The 24,762-nt window shown below is 38.3% G+C and overlaps 4 protein-coding genes across 8 annotated transcripts; 2 read left to right on the top strand and 2 right to left on the bottom strand.

Moving 5' to 3' along the window:
- Positions 1–922: 922 nt before the first annotated feature.
- Positions 923–5,405, top strand: LOC117617844 (GTPase-activating protein gyp7-like). Of its 2 annotated transcripts, none has more exons than XM_034347438.1 (5): positions 923–1,386; positions 2,732–2,867; positions 2,985–3,034; positions 3,706–3,759; positions 3,906–5,405. In XM_034347438.1, the coding sequence occupies exons 1-5, from the start codon at positions 1,247–1,249 to the stop codon at positions 5,125–5,127; spliced, it is 1,602 nt and encodes a 533-aa protein (XP_034203329.1). In that variant the 5' UTR covers positions 923–1,246; the 3' UTR covers positions 5,128–5,405. The 2 variants fall into 2 exon arrangements, with proteins under 2 accessions (XP_034203329.1, XP_034203327.1); XM_034347436.1 differs by having other exon boundaries at positions 923–1,635.
- A 205-nt stretch (positions 5,406–5,610) lies between these two features.
- Positions 5,611–7,034, bottom strand: LOC117617718 (cytochrome b5). Of its 4 annotated transcripts, none has more exons than XM_034347218.1 (4): positions 6,954–7,034; positions 6,617–6,709; positions 6,170–6,236; positions 5,611–6,072 (listed from the first exon to the last, which is right to left on the bottom strand). In XM_034347218.1, the coding sequence occupies exons 2-4, from the start codon at positions 6,701–6,703 to the stop codon at positions 5,822–5,824; spliced, it is 405 nt and encodes a 134-aa protein (XP_034203109.1). In that variant the 5' UTR covers positions 6,704–6,709; positions 6,954–7,034; the 3' UTR covers positions 5,611–5,821. The 4 variants fall into 4 exon arrangements, with proteins under 4 accessions (XP_034203109.1, XP_034203111.1, XP_034203108.1 ...); XM_034347220.1 differs by having other exon boundaries at positions 6,617–6,712; positions 6,954–7,015; XM_034347217.1 differs by having other exon boundaries at positions 6,871–6,969.
- An 8,300-nt stretch (positions 7,035–15,334) lies between these two features.
- Positions 15,335–19,278, bottom strand: LOC117617717 (metal-nicotianamine transporter YSL3). Its single transcript, XM_034347216.1, has 8 exons — positions 18,634–19,278; positions 18,048–18,428; positions 17,763–17,935; positions 17,490–17,587; positions 17,257–17,391; positions 16,979–17,168; positions 16,747–16,861; positions 15,335–16,514 (listed from the first exon to the last, which is right to left on the bottom strand). Exons 2-8 carry the CDS (start codon positions 18,415–18,417, stop codon positions 15,586–15,588), a joined length of 2,010 nt encoding a protein of 669 aa, XP_034203107.1. The 5' UTR covers positions 18,418–18,428; positions 18,634–19,278; the 3' UTR covers positions 15,335–15,585.
- Positions 19,279–20,945: 1,667 nt separating this feature from the next.
- On the top strand, positions 20,946–24,177 carry LOC117619688 (ATPase family AAA domain-containing protein 1-B-like). Its single transcript, XM_034349695.1, has 5 exons — positions 20,946–21,366; positions 21,751–22,051; positions 22,906–23,064; positions 23,234–23,529; positions 23,638–24,177. The coding sequence occupies exons 1-5, from the start codon at positions 21,163–21,165 to the stop codon at positions 23,866–23,868; spliced, it is 1,191 nt and encodes a 396-aa protein (XP_034205586.1). The 5' UTR covers positions 20,946–21,162; the 3' UTR covers positions 23,869–24,177.
- Positions 24,178–24,762: the final 585 nt, after the last annotated feature.

Here is a 24,762-nt window from a genome sequence, read left to right as displayed (position 1 = left end):
GACTATGTCCAAAAGCTCTGCGGCCGATTTTGTTGACCATAATTTGCTGAACGACCTTCCTTTTCACAGCCAAGTTTACTTGTTAGTTAACAATTTAGTTGTGCAAATTTGAGCACTAAAACTATTATATCTGCATGCATGATGCATAGCATGATTAAGTAAGTAAAGTGTCACACTGCTCTTTCTTTACCGCTAATTTAAGCAAATTAATCATGTCTAAATCAACTCAGTTTGACTGGATTTGACCCTTTCTTTTAATCTATGCAGACGGCTCAAGGAAACAGTGTTTGTAATTAAGAAATCTGATGAACTTTGACTGTTATTTATTTCAGCATGGGAGCAAGCAATAATAAGTTAAGCATGCTGCCGAGGGTCAAGTAAAGTAAAGGGGTAACTTGAAGGAGATGTACCTGAGGAGGTAAGAAAGAAGCAACCACTCAAATCAAATGACAGTGGGTTGGGTTTGGTGAACTTTACCAACTAAAATCAAAGCTGTGGTTAAATTTGCATAGAAATGACACCCTATACCAAACTTCTCAGATCCCAAATATTTGTTTATCTTAGACTGAGAGACTCCACATAAAAGCTCTGATTTTTCTTTTTCTTTTTCTTTTTCTTTTTCTTTTTGGTCCAAAGAGTTCTGTTGATTTGTATAGTCTTGTTGCTTGGCACCATGCACTCTGAATTATTTTCTATCAATAATGCCCCTGAGTCCCCGACCCTTGCATCTAATTTGACTAATTGCCCATCTCACATGATTGGGCTGATTAGTCGTATAAACCATTAACATAATAACGTGACAAGATACATATTTATAAAATAAAAATAAAAAATTAGAAAGGTATATGAGTATAAAAGTAGACACTATACAATAGCCAGTAAAAGAAGAAAATTAGGAAATGCTTGACTTGACCTACCTATATTATATGGCTAATGGCTACTACTGTGGTAGGATTTTCAGTCTTCCCACTCTTCTTCTTCCCACTCTTCTTTATAATGGGGTCTACTCTAGAGACACTCTCTGGGCGCTAGAGAGAGACAAAGAAAAGGACTTTCATAGTAAAACAAAGCAAGCAAACCAAAGCAGTTGGCTTTCTTTTTTGCCATTCAATATTTCATTCATTCACACTTCCAGTATTCAGTTGGGTAAATTAATTAAACATCCCATTCATCCCAAACCACTTCTGCAACAAGGAGCAGAAGCAGCAGATCACAAGGGCATTCCTGTCATTTACTACCCACCTCCATGATCCCCTCCGGTACCGGCAACAACCTCATCTCCGGTGGAGGCGGGTTATGGTCGGCGGCTCCGTCGTACGTGGCCGTCGCCGTCACTGCCTTGGCTGGGCTTGCTGTGGTGGTGGCCGTGTTCTGCACTGCCACTAGGTAAAAAAGCTTTGAACTTTTTCAAAAACCCTAGAAGAAGAAGAACAGACAGTATATTATTGATTTAACGAAAAAGAACAAAAATTACTCATAGATGAGAGCTCTACGACGAAGTCACACTTCGTCGCCTTCGAGTTCAAATTCCTCTCCTTCTTCATCTTCGTCGTCGTCGTCTTCGTGGATTCATTTGCGTTCGGTTCTATTAGTCGTGTCCTCTTCCTCACCAGCTCATTGTTCTTCCTCTGATCGGTGAGTCTCTCTATTTAACTCTCTAAAGCTTTTGTTTCGTTTTGCGGCTCTTAGATCCCGATCTTGGGAAACTTCAAGTTCATGTTTTTAATACCAATTTTAGCTCAATCTTAGTGTTTTAGTGGGGTTTTCACTTCCATCGCTCTTCTGTGTCACCTTCTTCACTCACATTCTGTTGCCTTTTTCAATCAATTATATTTTAAATTTTCACTTCATGTTACTTGATTTGTTTATTTTAATTTTTTTTCAACTCTTGGGCTCTGGTTGCTTCCTTGAGAGTTGTTCCTCTTTCATTTTCTTTTTTTCTTCTAGCCATTTCTTAAGTTCGATTTTGTAAAAAAGTTCTGGGTTCGATCGCTGCAAGTCGTAAATGGGATGATTTCATATGAGTATGGGGTTGCTTCTAGAAGATTTCTGTTGTTTTTGGCTCAGGGGCATGGTTTCTAATCAAGTTGGATTTTAATGTTTTAATTAGATAAATGTGGGGAGTTTGTGTTTTTCTGCTGCCAATGGGAAACAATGCAGTGGCTTAATGAGTCAAACATGATAAACCTGATTCTAGTTCTAATTTACCTTTTAACTAGTGTTCTCAACAGCTAGGTGGGTTTAAAATGTTTTGGGAATTCTAAGTCAATCAATTTAACTGCAATGTTATTGTGATTATCAGTATTTTGATTCCTTATTGATGGCCTTCTGTCTAGTCCAGCTGCATAGGCACGGTGTTTAAAGAAAAGATAGTGTGTATCTATTAATGTACATCCAAAGCTTCATGGAAAGTAATTTGCTCAAACAAGCTCATTTGCTCAGATATTAGACTTTAATTGCATGCTTATGTTGAATGCCCTGAGTTTTAAAATGATCTAATTTCTTTTTCACTTATGCAAGAATGTTTTTTGCATGAAAGTATCAACCTTGCAAAATGCTTTGCAAAGTCCACTTCTTTATGCTAGGCTAGCCTTTATTCATACACGGACACATTGTATCTTCAATTTTTTAATTTTGTTGTGTGATTGTTGGCTACCTGTATTAATTCAACATAGGTGTGGTGGCTTCTTTATTGACCATTATTGATTGTGGTTACTTTTTTTAATATCAGGACTCGTCTTAAGTCACCTTGGTCCCGCCGGAAAAGAAAACATGCCCTTGCAGCTCATCACTGGAGAAGTTTCTTTACACCAGATGGAAGGCTTCGCGATGGTGGAGTTAAGTTGGTGAAAAAAGTTCGCAGTGGAGTGAGTTACTATTGCGTTTGTCCTATATGTTTGCTTCTCAAAATGCTATCAGATCTATTTTTTCAAGTATTTATCACCTTCATTCAGATTATTTATCTTAAAAGTTTCTGAATGTAGGGAGTTGATCCAAGTATTAGGGCAGAGGTTTGGCCATTCCTCCTTGGAGTGTAAGTATGCTCAACACCTACTTTAAATTTTTTAACAACTATAGCCATACTACGTTACTACGTTGCATTTCTGAGATTGCTTGTTGTTTGATATTTTAGCTTCACCATCTGGTACTTTGGTATGGCATACCTAGGAGAGGATTGGATGGGCTTTCCCTCCTAGGATCTGAGTGATTGCTTTTAGACGTGTTATTTATCTTCAAACCAAGCATACTGACTGATAGATATATTTTACTTATGAGCTTATATTTAGGTCTGATTGTGACTGTATGACGAGTCAGTTCTGTGTTAGAGGGCTTTACTTAGGTCTGGCCTTTATCATTTCTATGTACGTACACTTAGTAGTGTAACTTCTCTGAAGTTCAAACAACTTGTGTTGGTTTTTATTTTTCTTTCTTCATATCAGATTTTTAATGTGATTCCTTCTAGTTTTGGAAATAAAATTTGCTAGCAGAACTTGATCAAAATTGTACTTTCTTTATTTTTATTTTTTATAACTCTGATTATATGTATAATATCTCCATTATCGCATTATCATATGGCCTACTGCTTCCTGTGTTGCATATAAATTGTGATGTTGTTTCATTTTTCTCAAATTTATACCTAAATTGTATTTGGGAAGAGGCCAAACCATACTTACATATGTTGACTGGATTTCTCTATCTCAACAGCTATGATTTAAACAGTTCGAAAGAAGAACGAGATTTAGTAAGATCTCAGAAAAGGTATTAGTGCCAAGTTCACTTAAATGTTTCCTATTACTATGGTGCATAAGTTGACTGCAAGTTTTCGCCAGTTGATGTAATTCTTTGTTTCTACTCCATTGGCCTTTCTAACTTCATGGTATGTTTGTTCCAATATTTGGTTTCAGAAAGGAATATGAGAAACTCCGCAGACAGTGCCGCCGAGTCATAAAGCGCATAAATGAGAGCTCTAAGTTGAATGGGGACAGTTGTAGTTTCACCCAGGATACAGATTCTCCCAGCTCTGAGGATGTGGTTAGTGCCAGGGACTCCCTTTCTAGTGAAGAAAGGATCCCAGATGTTGAATACTCAGATGACCCTTCCAGTGCATTGTTGGATGGAGATGATAGTTCAAGACGAAACACAAATGCTGATGCCAAAGTACTAAATTCAGACTCATCTGATTCAGACAGCTCTGAAGAACCTGAGGTGATTCAGACTTTCCCCTCAGGTGAAGGAAGGGAAGATGATGATCCTGATATGAGTTCCAAGGATGAATCTTCTCCCTCGAGAACAGAAGTCCAATCAAAGTTAAGCAGTGAGGATTTTGCCACATGGCAGAGGATTATACGCCTTGATGCTGTACGAACTAATTCAGACTGGATTCCGTACTCCCCATCTCAAGCTGAAGTGTCACAGGATAGAGCATGGCGTTCTGCTGAGGCTGTTGGGTTGAAGGATTACGATCACCTGGAGCCTTGTAGGATTTTCCATGCTGCTCGACTGGTTGCTATTCTTGAAGCATATGCACTCTATGACCCAGAAATCGGTTACTGCCAGGGTATGAGTGATCTACTTTCTCCTATAACTGCTGTAATGACAGAGGATCATGAGGCATTCTGGTGTTTTGTGGGTTTCATGAAGAAGGCTCGACATAATTTTAGGCTTGACGAGGTGGGGATTCGAAGGCAGTTGAGTATTGTTTCTAAAATTATTAAATGCAAGGACTCCCACCTATACAGGCACTTGGAGAAGCTCCAGGCAGAGGATTGCTTTTTTGTTTATCGGATGGTGGTTGTGCTATTTAGGAGGGAATTGACATTTGAACAGACAATATGCCTATGGGAGGTAATGTGGGCTGATCAAGCAGCCATAAGGGCTGGGATCGGAAAATCTGCTTGGAGCAGGATAAGGCAACGAGCCCCGCCAACAGATGATTTGTTACTTTATGCAATTGCAGCTTCAGTTTTGCAGAAGAGGAAACTGATAATAGAGAAGTATAGCAGCATGGACGAGATTATCAGGGAGTGCAATAGCATGTCTGGGCAACTTGATATATGGAAGCTCCTTGATGATGCACATCACTTGGTAGTAAACCTCCATGACAAGATAGAGCCATCCTTCTCATGACTGCATGTTTTGCTAGCTAGTTTATTGTTATCAAATCCGGTTCTATGAGGGCAGCCAAGTCCCAATTTCTTTTTCATTCCTGTTAAAGCAAGCATTCCAGAAGCTTAGTCCAATCATTCATGATACTCAATTTTGCCACTCTGCCTACGTACTCTAGTGTAGGTGGCAAACATTCAAAAGACATTGTTATCCACATTAGATTCATTTGCATTGTATTCTACCTTTCTACTGCTTTGTACGTGATTTTCTTAGAGTCACAGTTTTCACCTAAAACTACATCAAGCATTCTCATGCTGCCAAATTATTATCTTTCTGTTTTTTCCTTGTTTCCATGGCTGCCACAAGTTTTAGCCCAAGGAACCAATACATTGTTCGAATAAAGATGAATATCCTTTTTCTCTTTTTTTTTCATGCAGGACCGCACTAAAAACGCAATTGAAACAACTACAACTACCATAGACCAGCAACAAGTTATAAAGAGGATTGCAGAAACGAGACAGTCAAAGAAAATATGCTCTCCATAATCATCCTTTAATTTTAAACATCGTACAGACTAGAAAGCGACCAGAACCAAAAAGGCACTATAAAGTTCTCTGATGAACAACAACATAAGTGAAACAAGCAATTGTACTTTCGACTGCCCAACTGAGGACAAATAACTAACCCTTAAAAGGGGACAACGTAGAAAGCAAGACTACTCTTTCTTGGTATAGTGACGGACAGCAAAGGCTAAACCCAAGATTAGAAGGGGAACCAGGAACTGCAAAATCTTAATCACAAATTCGGATATCTTATCAGGATTGTACCGAGCCTGTGGCGGTGGAATGTAAATCCGTTTCAACGGGACAGTTGATGGATCAACCTCTCCAATGTAATACTTCTCCATCATATCTCTGGCAGAATCACTGTGACCCACATCTTCAAAATCATTTGTTGCATCTTTCCCTACAGAGTTATCAAACAAAATTAATCTCATCAACCATGCGTAATTTAAGGTTGAGAAAAAGGCAAGCATACAAGGTAAGGTAACTGAATGCCTTACCAGTTGCAGACAGCAGAACTTCATCACCCCCGGGATGATCATCCATGAATGGTGTCACATCAAACACCTAAAATTGATATTCCAAACCATAAAAATTCAACCATGTTATATCCATAAAAATTCTGGTGCAGTTAGCATACAATCATCAGCTGAAAATTGTTGCTTTTAAGTTGAGATACATAACACCCTAAAAACACAGGCGAGCACAATTACAATCATTTGGTTGGTTCCATCCCTTTGAAATTCTACAGATAACAACCGTTTCTTCCCAACAGAGTAGTAATAACATTGACATTGCAGAAACATAAAAGTCAATTTCTTCAGGGTTGAGGGTTCTTTCATATTCCTCGGTTTTATCAGCAACCAAACAAACAGAGTAGTAATTAATCAACTGGGAACTAAGTTTTATAAGATAAGAAACAAAAATCCAATCAAGAAAGATCTCACCTTCCCAGAAATAACAAGCCAGCAATCTTTGGTCTTGTTGTGCTTCGCCACCTCTTCAAATATGTGAACCTTTGGATCTGAAGCCATTTTTCACTGCTACCAACACAAAGCATCAAACGCTAAAACCCACAAAAATTTATACACCAAAGCCTAGAACTTTATTGCTAAAACATAAGCAGCTTCTACAATCACAGATAAAAATTACAATTTTAGAAAAAAAACCCATAAAAGGTTTAAACACAACATCTTGATACCTATAACAAATAAGGGATGCAGATGGTCATAAAAGAGAAATTCCCAATTACGACCAAACAAAGATGAAGACTGTGTGGCTTACCCACGACAGAGAAGGCTTTGTCAGATAAAAGATTGTGCCGTGCGTCCTTCCTCTTTGTACTCTGTCTGAGAAGTCAGCGATGCTTAAGTGGGCCATTTATGTTACAAGATCTTGAACAATTTAAAGCCCTTAGCCTCTGTTGAAATTACGCACTTATCCTTGCCTTGGTAATTGAAAGGTTTTAATCCTCAAGGGTACATGTGTCTCAAAAATACGAATTGCGCGTTGCCGGTTTGCATTTGGAAACTAAGAGAAGCAAATTTTGAAACGTTTTGTATTTTTGGATCAATTTTAATGCTGTAGTAATATACTTTATGGAACAAGGTCAAAAAATATAATTTACCCATTTGTTGTAAATTATAGAAGGTGGAGCCCATATGTTGGAGGGCTTAGAACACATCCCTCATTGTAATAACAAAACCTTCAGTAATGAGATGAGTTTCTCTACTTTCATATTTCAATTCTCTCCCTTCAGTTTCCTAATTCTCTCTCTCCAATTTCTCTAGATTTATAACACGTTATCAGCACGAATTCGCTTTTAAAAAAAATACCAGTTGAATTCTCGGATGAATTCCATCTGCTTCAATACCTTTCTTTCTCAAATTTCCAGCAATAGAAAAAGCAAGGACCTTGGACCCAACCAAACAAACACAAAGAAAAACATAAGCTCTGTTTCTTTCACAGAGAGCATGTGATAGTCTCTCTGCCAAAGTCCACCAAACCAACATCTCTCAGTAGTTATTAAACACACTCTTTTCTGCTGCCTACTTTTCATGGCGGGTCTTCAATACTTTCCCCACTGATTTCTTTTACTCTCGCACCGCTCCACAGGCCGCCAACAAACCAGTTTTTCTTCCCCTCCAAACCAACAAACTAGATCATGTAGCCGCTGGCGATCTCGAGCAGCTCAAAGCTTTGGCCATGCACGGTTGAATAATATGCAAGAATTTGATGAAGATCGACGCAATAAACTTTGGGAGCTACAGCCCATGATCTCACTCCTGAGAAGGCTATCAACATCGCCTCCACTACTCATGGAGCCGACCAATTCTTGTGTAGGGTCACAGAGACTTTTGGCCTTGGCCCAACAGCTCCGTCACGAACCTTGCAGAGAGGGCTGGGCTTGTTGAGCACGGACCTGGCTCTGATGGCGGACGAGAGGACAAAGCCACTTGTGGATCTCTACGCGTCGAACGAAAAAAAAAAAAAAAAAGTTTTTGAGGATTTTGCTCAGTCTATGATCAAGGTTAGCCTTCTTATGGGATCGACTATGAAGGCCATGGAGATCGCGCTCCGGGTCGCTGAGGTGGATCCTCGAAGACAACCACTTTGGCCTCCTCTGGAACTAAAGATGATGATAATGATGATGATCAGTGTTCATCCCAAAACAACAACAATAATAGCATGAACTTGCAACTTGCAAGTGGGCCGTGAGTTTGCTTTCCAAAATGACAAGTGCAAACAAAAATTAGCTGGCCTGTCTGTCGGATAAACAAAAATTATTTTACTGATTGACAGCCACCCACTTGGTCTCTTGGTTTTGGAATCTTAACGTGCACTTCGGTCGGGGTAAATATGACTTCTACTTTATAAAATGATTTAATATAATACCATACTATTTGATTGTGGTGTTGATATGAACTCACAAATAATTGTCTTTACTTTATTCATTCCGCAATTATTTTATTTACTGTATGGTGTAGGTTTATTACCCATACAAGCACATTTACTTTATCGTAAATTTACTTTAAAGGGTGGTGCGGGTTTATCGTCCACGCCTTTACTGTCATTTAAATGTATGGAGCAGAATTAGTGCCCATACAAGCACGTTTACTTTACCGCACATTTAAAGTATGGTGCGGGATTAACGTCCATACAGCAATTTAATTTATGAATTTACTTTACCGCACATTTAAAGTATGGTGCGGGATTAACGTCCATACAAGTAATTTATTTAATAAATTTATTTTATGGATTAATTGTGCTGTATGATGAGTTTTTACAGTATACAGATCAGGACCAGAAGTTCCTTGATCCTCATCATACAATTACATCAGGACTTGAAGATCCTTGATGATGATATTGATATGAGAGCTGGCAGTCTCTCCGGTACTATACTTGTAAACAAGAGATCGGACTTGAAGATCCTTGATCCTTGACATGTAAATAAGGACCTAGAGTTCCTTAATGATGTAACAGTACCGTATTGGTTAAAAGTGCCGTACACATGAATGATAACTGTACTGGCAGATGTACTGTACACATGAATAGATATGTATTCATGACTTGATGAACAGTACTATTCACATGAATAGTGACGTATGCATAAATATTAACCATTTTGGGTAAACCATCACTATATACAAAAGGGAACATGCAGTTCCTTAAACTCATGGATGAGCAATTAAATGAGATGCCAGAAGTTCCTCAAAATATGGACAATTATGTAAGGGCTTGAAGTCCCGAAATATGTATAGAAAATTGTAAAAATGTCCATACCATGAGAATATGTGATTTTGGCCTGAAGTTCAAAATCTAACAATGTTGAGAACCTGAAGTTCCAACAATTAAATGGACAACCTTTGAGGTATTATTGCAAATTGTGGTACACCACAAATTTTCTTGGCATAAGAGAATGATGAATTGAGGCTCCCCACATATTTTGTTATATCTGGGCCGGAAGCCCATGGATCCAAATATATGAGAGATCCTAAAACTTGAAGTTGTGGGTATATAGTAGTTAATGTTCTTCACTACTATATTGAGATATTATCGTAGCTTTTATTCAATTCATATTTCATGTCCATTTGAAAATGGCTAATAAATTATGAGTTTGGGTTTAACCCAGACCAAAAGTTCTGGGCTCACATGCATGGAAATATGAGAGATTTGATGTGGTTATTTGAACCTATAAGGCACAAGGTTCCAGACCGTCATTTTGAAAAGACGTAAAAACCACATGTGCAAGTTTAAGAACGTGCGCAATTATTATAACAGGAAATGAGCATACAACAGATAGATTTTTACACCTGCAATGAATGTGCAGGCCCTGTAAAATCTATAAAATTACATTATGTTCTGGAAGCCTCTGAAGGAAGAGGACAGCGCCTCTTAAGCTTAGCCATGAGCCTCTCATGGTCTCCCAAAATTCTTTCATTTGAGACCTGCAGCATGTCTAGCTTTCTCAGTGTATCAACAGAGTACGAACTCACCAGTTTCAACAAGGAATTATTCTCTCCTTTGAGTTTCTCAACCTCCTTTTGAGACTCATGAAGCATTTTTTGAAGAGAGAAATTTTCAGTTGTTAGCTTCTGAACCTCGTTTGCTCTAGCACGCAAACGATCAGCCATGTTAGAAACAGAAGCAGCACTCTGAATGCTAAAAGCCATTGAGTCATCAATAGCCTCTTCTTCAGACCTCCCTGTCAACAACATTTCATCCATTGGAATAATGAAATTCCTAGCTACTGTGACAGCAGTATCATCATTCATCATCACAGAATCATTAACTGTGAGATGACGATTTTGGGATACAAAGGATGGACGCCAAACTTGGGCGTCACTGGCTGTTGTGGGAGCATCATTTAAATTGAAATTATTTGGGTTGGAAGAAGAGGAAGCCATTTTAAGAAGGTTTCGAAGAAACTCTTACAAAAACTAAAGTTTCAGAAAATGAAGGAAATTGAGTTGAAACGAAGTTGAGTTGAAACGTATTTACTCCAATCAAGTTTTGCAAAGGCAATATCTATAGACGAAAATGTGGCAACTTTTCAGGATTCCAATATCTTCTCGAATCCCCACATTATCTTTTTCTTTAGCAAGAGTCCAAAACTTCACGTGGCCTCCAATAATGCCTGTCGGCACTTTCGGCGTTTTCAAGTATTATTTTCAAAGCCGATCTTGCTTTACGGATTTCACGGAGCTACTTTTTCAAAAGTATCCCGAGAATCTCGCAATTTTCCCATGGTTAATTTGAAATTCACCGGTTCTACCTATTCATTGTATTTATGTATAAATGTGTTACTAACGAAATTTTCTTTGCAGAAGACATCCAGTTTACTCTATACCTAGTGATGCCATATCTACTTGTTTTTCTTATCAGTAAGCACTTAATATGCCTGAGAAGCAAGACTATCTCTGATCATCCATTCAGGAAGCAAGACTATCCCTGATCATGTTTCTGCAAGATCAGGGAACTGTGAAGGCGGCCTTATGCTCTAATCTCCTGAGGTCCTTCTAGACTAGGAGAATTGAGAGCTTGTTTTCTGCTCCCCCCAGCTTCCTTCCTTGATTGATGAGCTGCTTGTCTGCTCCCACCAGCTTCCTTCCCTGATTGCTTACCTTATCTTGCAATCAATATCACAATTTTTTTTTGCATTTTTTCTCTTTTGCAGCTCTCTGTTCATAAGAGATTTTATTTCTTTAGAATGAACATCTGAAGAAAGAATCCATGAAGTGATCCTAACTCTGAGGGTTATTTGTTTTTGACAGAGAAAAGAATTGTGATTTTGCTCTTGCAGGATATAACTAGATCATCAAGCGCTACATTATATTTACTGGGCCGATACAAGCATGAATGATACTTGAGAAAAGTTTCTCCCACCTAAGGATGTAAGCAATACTTGTGTTATTTTATGCTTATATACTTATTTGATATTTTATCTTGAAAGGTAACCAAATGGGGAGATAAGTCCATTCAAAAAGAATGGCTTGTATGTATCCATGAATTATTAATGCAAATTTTACAAATTGCAAGTTGGATACATTGATAATACACTGCACAGATTAAAGTCCCATAAGAACAGAATATGGGTATAGCAGTGATCAATATGATGCACGTCTGTTGCGTAGCAAATGATATGGATTGAAGTCCCAAAAGGACAATCCTTTAACATGTCAATATTGATATTGTGCACGCCTAATGCGTAGCAAATTATATGGGTTAAAGTCCCATAATATGGGTTAAAGTCCCAGAAATTAATTGACATGTATATATATTAATCTGTAGCATGCCTGCAGCATGGCAGATATATGGTTCTAAATGTTCCAACTCCCTAAATGGAGATTATCCACGCCCTACTATAACATAACGCTCCATTGGAGGTTATAATTCACATTCTCACATCATAAAAGCCCCCTGTAGTGGCTTGGGTACCCAAAAGCAAAGAAATGCTTATAATTGATGTATGCGCATGCACATGAGAATGGTGGGATCATGAATTGATGAATGACAAATTTTGATTTTGGAGTAGCTACTCAAATCATCAATGGGCTGTGTTGATTGGAACCACGTTCAATTATTAAATGTCGACAATATCATTGGCCAAAATGGAATGAGGCAATTCCATTATAGATGAGAATGAACGTGAAAGAACAAACCCACAGTACGAACCCCAAAATTTGTTAATACTGAAAGTTATACTTGGGTGTTCGGAATAAAAGGGAATATACCTACTTTGTATGACACAATGTTTCTGGCAGAAACAAGGAATGTTGGGTTTTCTCCATATTTATAGATTCAATTGTGCCCCTTTATTGCACATTTACGGAGACCAACATGTTATCTTTAAGGGTTATTAAATGCACAGAGCATATCACCTGAAGTGATTCCCTAAAGATGTATAAATAGCTAGGTTAAAGCTATATAATGTGTCATAAAGTTTAATCCCTTTAAACAAAATCCTTGAAAGGATTGAAATTGCATGAAGCAAGTCCCTGAAGGACATGTGCCTGAAGCACAAAATCTGTACTCAATACTAATGTACATAAATTGCCTCAGTGAGTATATTGATTATTAATATGTTTGCAAACACATTAAAGCTTCTCAAGAGTTCCAGAAATATTTGTCTCGACTGAAAGATCGAGCATTATGCCAATGAGATTATTGCTTATACTAAGAAAGTATTGAAGCATTTTTATGAGGATTATCCGTTGGACACTTTAAAGATTTTCCGGAAGTATATTGGACCGGACATCGTATTTGAGCTCAACTCCATCACCATCATTTTGGGATGATGTGAGACATGCGGACTCTGGAAATCTATATGGTCGTTTACTGGACAAAGTTAGTCATGAAGTTTTCAGGGGGAGATATTCATCAGGGGGAGCATGGTATTCATAAAGACTTTCATACACTGTACTCTTTTTCCTTCATCAGGTTTTTATCCCACTGGATTTTTCCTGATAAGGTTTTAACGAGGCAGTGTCGCTCAAGATTGACTCACAGAAGCAGTGTCAACTATGATATTAAGAAAGATGATCAACAGTATGGCTTAAAAGATATTTTGCCAAGCATCAGGGGGAGCGTGCTGTCAATAAAGACCTTCACACACTGTACTCTTTTTCCTTCGTTCAGGTTTTTATCCCACTGGGTTTTTCCTGGCAAGGTTTTAACGAGGCAATGTCGCACGCGTGTCAATATACACATAATTTTATGTTACACATGGTTATGTACTCTTTTTCCCTTCGACCAGTTTTTATCCCACTAGGTTTTTACTGGCAAGATTTTTAACGAGACATATTCTATACCATTTGTGGTCTCCAAGGGGGAGTGTTGTAAATTATAGAAGGTGGAGCCCACATGTTGGAAGGCTTTGCCTACAAATAGAACACATCCCTCATTGTAATAGATAGATAACAAAACCTTCAGTAATGAGATGAGTTTCTCTACTTTCATATTTCAATTCTCTCCCTTCAGTTTCCTAATTCTCTCTCTCCAATTTCTCTAGATTTATAACACCATTTACTTATCGGAGCTTTATTTTGTAGTCGGAGTTTACTATTGTGATAGGTGTGGTGTGGGGTTAAATGGCTGCCCAAGTCCCAACAAGCAACGACGTAATGATAGGAACCTGCTTACTCATCAGCTGAGTTGGCAATTCTGTTAGGTAGTTGGTTAGCTGAGATAATTCTTAGTTTGTAATAAACTAAAATAGTTGATTAATTGTGTATTGGCAGGGTTATGTTGATTGTATTAGTTTGTTCTTAGCAATAAAAGATTCATTCTTTCTATATATGATATGAGCTGAGGTAGAATTGAGTCGTTATGAGGGTGTCATTATCATACATGATTCATCTTAATAATAATTTCACTTTAATGAAATAATCATGTGACTAATATGAAAATTCACATGAGAGGTTCATATATGACACCCTCAGTATAGAATTTCGCCAGAATTGAGTTCCAAAAAAGTGAAGGGCTCTTGACCCAAATAAATAAATAAATATCAAAGTGAAAGGCTGGACCTGGAAACAACAGCCCTGGGCCGCGCAATGGCAATGAGGTCAATCCATCATGTAAGGGCCAACCGTAGAGGAGGGAACACGAGCAACCCAAGTCCACGTCTTAAACCAAATTGTGAAATATAACAGGTTTGATTTGGATTAGTTTAGTTCGGTTTTATACAAATTGTTTTGTATGCTATACCTACAAGCTGCTACGGTCAAAGTTGTCAAATTGGTTATGTGAGGTGCTTTCTGCAGAATAATTTCTCACTAACAAGGGTTGTTATTTGGTTGCTGGCGTCGTAAGTTAGGCTGGCTGAACTGAAGTTGTTTGTGATGCTAAAATGTTGGATAAAAGAGGGCCCGAGTTGGCTTACCTCTTTGATCCAAGCTGATCCATCAATGTCAATGTGGGTCTACTCTACTCCTACAATCTTTTTCAAAGCAAGCAGTGGAAAGTCAAGTCAATGTGGAAAATATGGAAGTGGGGGTTGAGAACTCTGCCTGCCTACCCCTACCGCATGCCATCACAAGTTGAAGTTGAACTAAAGTTAGGCCTGCCTGCAGAAGGTTCTTAATACCATGCAGAAAACAAGATCAAATTGTTGACACACGACACAGGGGCAGGGTGGTCCAAAAACAAGGGGGCTTGTATTTCGTATTTGATCGATTGTCCTGTTTCAATTTTCATTCATAAATGGATTTCTGCCCTGTTCTGCTCTGAAATTCATCAGAATCATTCAATTATATCCGTGTTCATCTTTTACAAGCAGAACCTTGATCCTAGCTCCTCACAAACCGCTTCATTCAACATACTTGGTCTGGTCAGGCCATTTACTTCCATACCACAATATCCTAGGCCTTGAAATGATAGGAATAGGACCACTGCCCATTATGTGGGAGGTCATCTTAATCTTCATCTTCACAGCATTGTAATGTCTGATCGCTGATGTGAGCTTCTTAAACCATGCACATTCACTTCATCCCATCAATGACGTGAAATATCTTAAATCCCAACCTTATCGTTTTAATTGGCAGTGGCACAAAGACAAAGGATAGCTTAAGCAAGAGACAATCAAACTAAAACCATATTTATTTACACAAAACCAACAGTCAATCCAACAACATTATGCTCGAATCGAATTGCTATGTTTACAGTGGTTTTAAAATCATATGATTCATTTGACTAAATGTTTTGTGATACAACTTGCTTGTATAGGATACAGAATCCTACCATCTAGTCATCTACTATGCTGCATTATGATCTGATGCATTACTTGAAAATACATAGCAGGGAACTTCTATATTATCCCTAATTCCCAATACTTGTCTGAAATTACATCTGCAGATTACAATTACTGTAACTCTACTAATGAACGCAACTATGTTTCTCTCCTTCCACACAAACTCTACTTGGTTGTGAGGAAGTTCATGCAGATGGGAGGACGAATCTTGGCCAATGCAAGAATTGATGAAGGGAGGATCCACAACCCATCTCCACAAATCAAACCAGAAGCAACTGCGGGAACCATTAAACCTGCCTCGTTATTTTTTAGTTTGTGCCACACGAACACAGCCAAACTCCCCACACACATATCGATTGCAAAGTAAGCTCCAACTAGGAAAGGAACAGCCATCGCCATTGGAAGTGGAACCCATTTACCAATTTTCTTAGGAGCAAGATCTCTCAGCAAATTAGCTGCTACGGCAAATGCAAAAAAACCATAACACAGCTGTAAGCAATGCTGGGGCAGGGCAGAGAAGCCTTGAACACCTAGAATTGCCATGTTTCTGTAAATGATGGCAAAAGGAGCTTTGTATTCACCATCCGGATCACCAACATTAAAAGCCTTGTAGAAGAGAAAGAATGTCAGAGGAGCTACCACACAGCCTATAGCTGTCCCAATCGCCTGACTTAAAAGCATTGATCGAGGAGATGTGAGCGTGAGATGACCAGTCTTTAAATCGTGCATCAGATCAGAAGAGATAGAAACTATGGATTTGATTAGACCACATCCCACAAGTCCCGCAACAACACCATCATTTTTCCCAGCCACAGCAGCAAGCACAAAGAGAGCCACTTTCCCGTAGTTATAGGCCATGTTCATGTCAGTTAAACCCGCACCATAAGCATTGCAGAAGCTTAGAGAGGGTGCGATAATATAGGCTACGACTACGTAGTACCATTTCAGTTGAGGGAACATGAGCGGGATAATTATGATGGAGATGATGGAGAACAAGGTGTACCCAAGGCAAGCTACCCAAATGGGAATGCTATCTCTTATGAAGACCTCATTTCGTCGAAGATCATCAAGAGCCTGATTCTGGTTATTTGAAACTGCATGAGAGAGATGATTTAGTTTACTCAACTTAAATGCTTGTTGATAATTACGGGCACTGACACCCACTGCAGGATGCAACATACAAATTATGTTACAAACTCATAGCACCTGAAGGTGCAGCTCCTTTTAAACCATAGGAGAAGGGAAGCTCTAAAAGGTGCTCATGGTAAACTGGCTATATGCTAAGCTAGAGAATCATCATGAATATCATTCTAAGTCACCCATTACCTGTTTTGGGGTTCTTCTTGTTCATTTTGGTGTGGATGCTTGAGCCAGTAAAGTATAGTATCTTGAGAAAATTGTATAGCCCATCTCCTAGTATCAGGGCAATGGAAATGAAAACCTGCAGCAACATGAAGATACATGAGACTCAATTGCCTATACACTTGAATTCAAAAATCGATACGACTAAATCTGTAAGAATTTGATTAAGAAATGGTCTTGAATGTCTAGTCCACACCTTGTAACCGTTTAGACTCTTCATACTACTTTCTGATAAAGTTGCAGGGAACCACTCTCCTTTGAGACCCCTTATTAATGGCCACATTATTCCCCAAGAGAGCACGGCACCAAGAAGCAAAGATAAGTTCACAAGATGCGAACAGATCATTCCCGCTCCTATGTAAGTCATACTGAAATCAAAGTAAAATCTGCAAAATTCAATTCATGTAATCAATGATTAGAGAAGGATTAATCATATGATAAACAGAAGGGGAATGCAGGACATAGAGCACGCACGAGTTTTTCCACGCTGCCAATCCAAATGTTGGAAACTGAGCGAATCCGCATTGGTCTCCTCCAGAATAGAACCACTGAAAGAAACTCCACAAGAAACTCATCGAGAAGAATTTCATGAACCCGTGAACCTGCTTCCTGCAAGAACCACCTCAACATGTTAAGAGTTATTTCAAACTCAAATTCTATTTGATAGTAAGCTGAAAATTTAGTAATTTATAGAAATAGATGCCTACTTAGCCATCTTGTCTCCTTTTGGAGTATGGAACCCGTTGATAAGAACAGCAGTAGCAGTTCCACTTGGGTAACTTAACTTATAGTCTATTATCATGATCTGCAAAACAACTCAAAGTGCATGAACAAACAATATTCTAAAATTCAAATACGGATCAATAACTTTGTAATTTACATAGTTGAGAAACAAAACCCCATTTACCTTCGAATCCCTATTCCCTAAAACAAGCCTTTGCAATTTCTTACTGAAAAATCGGTAGGATAAAAGAACATACCTTTCTGAGAGGAACCAAAGCCAGCAGCCCAACAAAACTACTAACAAAGAGGAAACCAGTCATCCAACCAATCTGAGGTTCTTTGGTGCTCCTAGGAGTGTTCCCCTCAGTATCAACACCTGCTTGCTCATAAGTCTTCCTGTTCAGACCCAACAGATAAGACCCAAAACCTCCTGCAGTGTCACATATCTAAGTGAAAACCAATAATTAAATTGTATGAAACAGACGCATCAACATGTACCTTAAAAATAGTGAAAAAACAGAAAGACGGGAAAGTTTTCTGACCTCCAACTGCAATGCTATAACATGCAACTGCACAAGTCTGAATAATGGTATTTTCCTGCCTTGTGAAAGGAGTTGATACAATTCCAGCCTTCTGAAGAAGCTTAGTCCATGTGCGGATGAATACAAAGGCCAGAAGAGCAGCAGAGACATTGAGATTGGGAACCAACCCAGTTGTGAGGTTCAACTTCATCACTATAACGCTGTAAATGGTGCCTATGACTATGCTAGCCACAAGTCCCCGAATTGTGATCTGTCTTGTCCATGGAATGATTCTGTTCAAATCCTCTGGCTCGCCTCCATTCTCTTCAACTCCATCCTCTCTCTCAAAGGTCTCAATCTCTCCGTTTTCATCATTGTTTGTGCTCCCCATTTGCCCCTTTCCTGATCAAATTCAGTCAAATGAGAAAAAAAAAAAAAATTATTGCACTAGAATGTGTAGAATTTGATGAAACGCAAAAGGACAAAGAAATAGCCGTTAATGATATCAAATGTATTCTTGACTCCAGTTCAGTCAAAATCTTGAAAAACTAATTTGATAGTTGAAATGAAAGAAAACACAGCGCACAAACCCATGAATGACCTTTACCTCAAGTTTCTCTTCTTCTGCGTCTTCAGAGATTGAGAGGAGACGAAATTTCAGAAATGTACAAATGGGAAATTTGTACACCTACCGACCCTTCTTTCTCAATCTACAATCTACTAGCCTCCAAATTGCATTGAGAATCCTTAAACAACTGAAAGGGTGGGGGTGTGGGTTTTCCTCAGCTTTGACTCTCAAGAACCCTCCAAAAAGATCAAAACTGCAAGAACGCCCACAAGACCCAATAGAGAGTCCTTGAATTTAATAGGATTAAATACCAGTGCAGAAAGGTGAAAGCCCAGAAATCCACAAAAAATGCTGTCTTTAGTTTGATAGCTGTGGCTTCCACATGCGCATCAAAACTCTCAGGAAATGTCTACTATTTATATTATGATTGCATCAAATGCTTGAGCAGCAACCGAGAACGGAAACTGAGGAAAGTCTGCATGTACTACAATGAAGTACAAAATAGGTTTTTGTAGTACACGAAGCAAATGTCAACTCCACAAACAAGAAAGATTGCATTTTAACACACGTAATGTTAAAAATGCACCTAAAAGAAAAATCCCATTAAGAGCAAATCCTTATTGTATTTGACAAAAATCATTATATGTATGATCTGTATGAGGAGAGGGAGAGAGAAAGAGAGAGGAGGAGGAGTGATGGATGGAGTGTTGGAACTAATAGTGATTCATTCCCTTGAAAGTGTGTCTACTTTTATGCGTGTGGCTTAAACATGGCGCACTGGGTTTGGAAAAAGACAGAGCTTCGTTTATAGACCCCAAAAAATAAATGAAAATAGCAATAAAGGACTGGACTTTAGGGTCAGGTCAACAACCCCAACAGGCACAGGACGACAAACCATGATTTTGATGTTTTAGAATCACAATTCGCACTGGTAAATTGATGTTCACGGAGGGTTAGATACACGCTCCTTGGAGGAGGGTAGGCCAGAAGAGTATCTTCATTCTAATCACACGTGTTTGGGATGAAAATAAAACGGATCTTTTTTTTAATGTCAAAACCAAATGTCACAATTTTTTTAGTGAAAAAATTATTTACCACTACTTTCATTACGTTTTAAAAAGTCACTTTTTAATAACAATATAATGTGTATCATGACTTTTTGTTTGGTGGCCTTCAGTCTTCATTTTATATGATTTTTTTGTTCTTTCTATATGTGTGTTCGGGGCATAAATTATCATTGTTTCAATAGTAACGCTAGAATATATCTTGTATCATTACTTCTTAATTTTTCTTTTTCTAATTAACTTATGTGTCTCATTTGTTATATAAGTAGTAGTATAGGAATTGTGATATATAAATGTGATAAAAGTAGTATTATTCGATAGTTAATTGATTTATTGGCTCTTAATTTTCCTTTTTCATCACGAGAGGCAACATGATACATGGAATTTATATTTGTTAACAACACATAGTAGTTGGACAAGTTGCTTACAGATTCAACCAATCTTGGTAATGAAACTGGTGAATCATATGTGGCAGCAACATATAATATAATGATTGTATATGTCACGAAGCGCAGGGCTGACGAGGTATATTCTCCCTTTTTCTTGATATTTTATTTATTTATTTACTAATTTGATTATTTGACAATCACTGATTCACTGATGGTGAATTTTATTTTATTTTTTAAAGTCTAAGATTCGCTCTAGCTGGTAACTGATGGTCCTCGCCAAAGGAATAAAAGTATTTTGGGACCACAACTAATAAATTACGTCTTGTAGAGGAAATGTATATGGATCATAGTTTGGATCCATCTTCTTTGCAACCATTCAAATTAGAAAGCTAATAAGTTTGGAAATTCTCTACTTTCTGAGTACTTGCTGATCTTCGACTTACTTTTTCTTTTATAAAATTAGAAAAAAAATTAAATCCAGATGTAAGGGGACAGAAATATTACTTTGACCAAGCGATCTAATCCACATATGCTTCCTATGTAACTATTTTCCCAGTCTAAAATAGTGTTCACTCCCCCATTATGTATTGTATTTATGTTAGATATTTATTTATTAATTAGAAAGTGGGTTTTGAACTTGAAACTTGTTTATTTTTTCCATAATCATTGTTAGGCCCAAGTATACGTCGGCCGAAGGATCAATAATCCAGGCCTGACTTTGTCGTGTGGAGCAGAACTGGGCCTAAACCAATTCCAATACCAAGGCCAGTCTGACCACCGAAATTTGAGCCCGAATCTTAACGGTCAGTTCCAGTTCTCGAGACTTACCCGAGTTCCCACGGAAAACCAACGGCCACAAACAACTTAACAGCCTCATACCGTCATACGCCATCAAAACTTCTTTACCAAGCAGAACAAAATTACCCAAATTAAATGAAAGAAATATTTTATCAAAAGCACAACAAAGAGGCATAAAGGATTTAGTAGCACCTTCTGTTTCTTGAAAACCCTGCGTTCCAAACCCTGTGTTCATAAAACAAGCCCTAGTTTGCTGGAATTGCAGAGCGCAGTGGGGATTAATTTGTATTTCGTTTATTGTGCACTAAAGATTTCTAATGGGGGGTTCATCGGATAGGGAGACCAAGTTCTTGCAAGAACTGATATTGTACGCGGCGAGTGCGGCTTTGAGTTGCTTGGTTTTGTTCGCGGGTCTCCGGCATCTCGACCCGAACCGTGAAGCCTCCAAGAAGGCTATGGAGCACAAGAAGGAAATTGCTAAGCGCCTTGGTCGTCCTCTTATCCACACCAATTCTTATGAGGTAAAAAGACGCACCTTTTCTGCCATCTGGGTTTTTCCATAACTTGCCGCTTGATGGTTTTTTATTGTTGGAAGCAAGAAGTTTTGGATGATAATAATATATAGTTGTTTGGGATATGTGGGTTTTGAGTTGCCCGTCGGAAAAGGTTGAAATTTTATGTCTTTGTTGTGGGCTTGAGAGGGTTTTCCGTGTAGTGTCCTTGAAATGCAGGTGTGTTTGCTATTTTCCTTTAGGAACTTCTTGTGCTGTCGATGACCATTAATTTGATTGCACGACTTATCCATTTGAAATTTTGCACCTTTTGAGTTGATGACAGTCTTTTTCGTCGTTAAGTCGCTCAATTACTATTAGATACACAAATGCTAATATAATAATAATTATCAGGATGTCATAGCTTGTGATGTTATAAACCCTGACCACATTGAAGTAGAATTTGAATCTATTGGAGGACTGGAGTCTATAAAGCAATCCTTATTTGAACTGGTGATCCTTCCACTAAGGAGGCCTGAACTGTTTTCCCATGGGAAGCTCCTCGGTCCACAAAAAGGAGTGTTGTTGTATGGACCACCCGGTACTGGGAAGACTATGCTTGCCAAAGCTATTGCAAAGGAGTCTGGAGCTGTTTTCATCAATGTGAGGATATCAAATCTGATGAGCAAATGGTTTGGTGATGCACAAAAACTCGGTGAGTGTTTGTCATGTTAAAACATACATTTTGGTTTACAGGAATTCATACTGTCCCTTCTCAATTAGAGGATGGTTTTTCTGTTCCTTTTGTGCTTCTGTCTGATTCAGTACAATATTTTAATTAGTTACTTCTGGTGAATTTTATGAGCTTCATTTACTGAGAAATTGACCTTAGTACCCTAGCGTTAGAAGCAAAATTGGACAGGCTGTTATCAATTGGTTAGAGTTCACCGAGCTGATGCTATCAAAATTTTGTTTGGTTAAAAGTTTACGCAAGAAGATGCTTGATAGGGTAGAACCATTTAGATTTTCTTTGGTTTTGGGGCATACAATATTCCTGACTTCTCTATTTTCGTAATATCTTTGTTGCCCTTGTACGCTAGCGAAATAAACACAAATAAAAAATGACCATGCTAGAAGAATTACAAACTTTCTACTTACTAACCTCCACACTTGTTACAATTGCTTCTCACAACCTACTCAACTAATTAATCAAGGAAACAACTATTTTATCATGTCATTAGGACTTATAATGATCTGTAGATATCCTCCATACTTCTCTGCATGAACTTCTCCCAACCTACTCAACTGATAAATCAAGGAAGCCAATTATTTTGATACTCATGTCATTGGGAATTGAAATGGTATGCATAGAAGAAAACTATGTTCTCATCTAACTAGTTGATTGAGACGGCTGGCCTTTTATTTTGAAGTAATCCTTTCGTAGATCTTTAGCCATACTTGTTTGTTGCTTTTACCTCAAGAGATCAAATTATGCTTGTGTTGGATTTTGAAGTTTTCTTACTCTTATATCTACTGTGCTTAGCATGTTGTTTAACTATTCTTCTGCAGTTGCTGCTGTGTTTAGCTTGGCTTATAAACTCCAGCCTGCTATCATATTTATTGATGAGGTTGATAGTTTCTTGGGTCAGCGCCGAACTACAGATCATGAAGCATTAACAAACATGAAAACTGAGTTCATGGCTTTATGGGATGGCTTTACTACAGATCGTAAGTCTTCATTTTTCGTCTCTCTTTCTTTTCTGTAAAAAATAATGCATTTTCAGTGAGTTATCATGTAAAATAATTTCTGAGTGAGAATCATGATTTTTGAAAAAAATAAAAATAATATATTCCTTGGATAAGGCATTTGGTTTCATAATTTATCTTGTTTCTGTAGAGAATGCTCGAGTTATGGTTCTTGCTGCTACTAATCGTCCATCAGAACTTGATGAAGCAATACTTCGGCGTCTTCCTCAGGCCTTTGAGATCGGGTATCCCGATCGAAGTGAGAGGGCAGAGATACTAAAGGTGATTTTGAAGGGGGAGAGAGTTGAAGACAATATTGATTATGACCATATAGCTGGCTTGACTGAGGGTTACACAGGTTCAGATCTACTTGAGCTTTGCAAGAAAGCAGCTTATTTCCCTATCAGAGACATACTAGATGAAGAAAAGAGTGGAAAAAGATCTTCTGTGAGTATATGTGGCATTGTCATTTTATATCTTGGCATTATAAACTTTAGACAATAGGCATGTAGATTTGTTTGTACTGAGAGTATTGATCTATGCTTCTTTATTCAGGCACCAAGGCCATTAGCACAGTCGGATTTGGAGCATGTTCTTGCAACGTCCAGGCATACAAAGGTTGCTGCAAATGACTACACTGGGTTGAACTCATCACAATCATCGCCAGGGTGGTCGAGGAACAGAGACACCGGCGATTATCAACCAGTTCCAGCTGCAATTAACGAGCTCACAAGAGTAGTGGTTTCCCACATCTTGAATATTCAAACCGATGCCCAGGACCCTTAAAATACCAACCTCCGCTCCAGCCGCCAGTCCCGATAGGTGACATGTTGAATTCAACACTATCAGAGTTGTGGCTGTAGTTACCTCTTCAATCATCATCTGTTAGGTTTACTATACATATTCTAAGTTGATCACGCAGTTCCGTCGTTTTGAATGCCTAAAATTATATTGTGATTTAGCACGTGACACAGTGATTCGATATTAAAGGGCTGTTTTGCATTGTTAATTTGTAGACGTATTTGGAATTTAACCGTTGCCTATTATAAAACCTTTCTGACTCTGTAACGTTGTTCATGGTGGTTGGTTTGTTCATGCCTCTGGAATTATACCTTGTTGAAGCCATTACATTGTTTAGGCCTTTTAGCTTGTATTTCACATGGTAAGAGCAAGTTGCTTGGGCAACCAATGATTAGGACCATCTAGGACACAGCTGGCATGGAAGAAGTGCAGTCGGTTTCACCAAAGCCACGCCCTAAAGTGAGGCATATCTTTCAAAATTGGAAGCCTTCCCCCTCAGTCTCATCACATGTTTTTACTATAATATCAGCAGGACCACATCTTCACTCAGTAGAAGAAGAATCCACAAAAGCTGCGATGCTTGTCAAGGTGGGCAGAGATTTTTTTAGAAACACAATATTGTAATTTGCAAGTGAGTGAGTTAACAAAGATTGATGTTGATACAGCCTGAATTTAAACCTCTCAAGTTGTTCTTCCAAATTTGAAACATGTACTGAAGATGACAATTAAACAAAATTATCTCCCAAAAAAAGCACTGAAACTCAGGACATTGATTGACAGAAAACAAACCAAACCACTATATATTGGGTGGGTGGTGGGGGATTAGGACGGGGTGAAAATAGCAGCAGCACTCTGTATATATGTATAGCATAGCACATG

This window comes from Prunus dulcis, chromosome 2, assembly GCF_902201215.1.
Source record: "Prunus dulcis chromosome 2, ALMONDv2, whole genome shotgun sequence".
In the NCBI taxonomy this organism is placed as follows: domain Eukaryota; kingdom Viridiplantae; phylum Streptophyta; class Magnoliopsida; order Rosales; family Rosaceae; genus Prunus; species Prunus dulcis.
This window is presented reverse-complemented; position numbering and strand designations above follow the sequence as displayed.

What these genes read in the sequence shown, in the direction of transcription:
- LOC117617844 (XM_034347436.1), top strand. Translation starts at nt 1,481, where the DNA reads ATGAGAGCTCTACGACGAAGTCACACTTCGTCGCCTTCGAGTTCAAAT. An exon ending in CATTGTTCTTCCTCTGATCG is followed by an intron (nt 1,636 to 2,731) that starts GTGAGTCTCTCT and finishes TTTTAATATCAG; the next exon opens with GACTCGTCTTAAGTCACCTT. An exon ending in TGGCCATTCCTCCTTGGAGT is followed by an intron (nt 3,035 to 3,705) that starts GTAAGTATGCTC and finishes CTATCTCAACAG; the next exon opens with CTATGATTTAAACAGTTCGA.
- LOC117617718 (XM_034347218.1), bottom strand. Translation starts at nt 6,703, where the DNA reads ATGGCTTCAGATCCAAAGGTTCACATATTTGAAGAGGTGGCGAAGCAC. An exon ending in GGCTTGTTATTTCTGGGAAG is followed by an intron (nt 6,237 to 6,616) that starts GTGAGATCTTTC and finishes TATCAATTTTAG; the next exon opens with GTGTTTGATGTGACACCATT. An exon ending in AGTTCTGCTGTCTGCAACTG is followed by an intron (nt 6,073 to 6,169) that starts GTAAGGCATTCA and finishes ATAACTCTGTAG; the next exon opens with GGAAAGATGCAACAAATGAT.
- LOC117617717 (XM_034347216.1), bottom strand. Translation starts at nt 18,417, where the DNA reads ATGGGGAGCACAAACAATGATGAAAACGGAGAGATTGAGACCTTTGAG. An exon ending in CTTTGGTTCCTCTCAGAAAG is followed by an intron (nt 17,588 to 17,762) that starts GTATGTTCTTTT and finishes GTTGTTTTGCAG; the next exon opens with ATCATGATAATAGACTATAA. An exon ending in AAAGGAGACAAGATGGCTAA is followed by an intron (nt 17,392 to 17,489) that starts GTAGGCATCTAT and finishes TGGTTCTTGCAG; the next exon opens with GAAGCAGGTTCACGGGTTCA.
- LOC117619688 (XM_034349695.1), top strand. Translation starts at nt 21,163, where the DNA reads ATGGGGGGTTCATCGGATAGGGAGACCAAGTTCTTGCAAGAACTGATA. An exon ending in GGATGGCTTTACTACAGATC is followed by an intron (nt 23,065 to 23,233) that starts GTAAGTCTTCAT and finishes TTGTTTCTGTAG; the next exon opens with AGAATGCTCGAGTTATGGTT. An exon ending in AGAGTGGAAAAAGATCTTCT is followed by an intron (nt 23,530 to 23,637) that starts GTGAGTATATGT and finishes TTCTTTATTCAG; the next exon opens with GCACCAAGGCCATTAGCACA.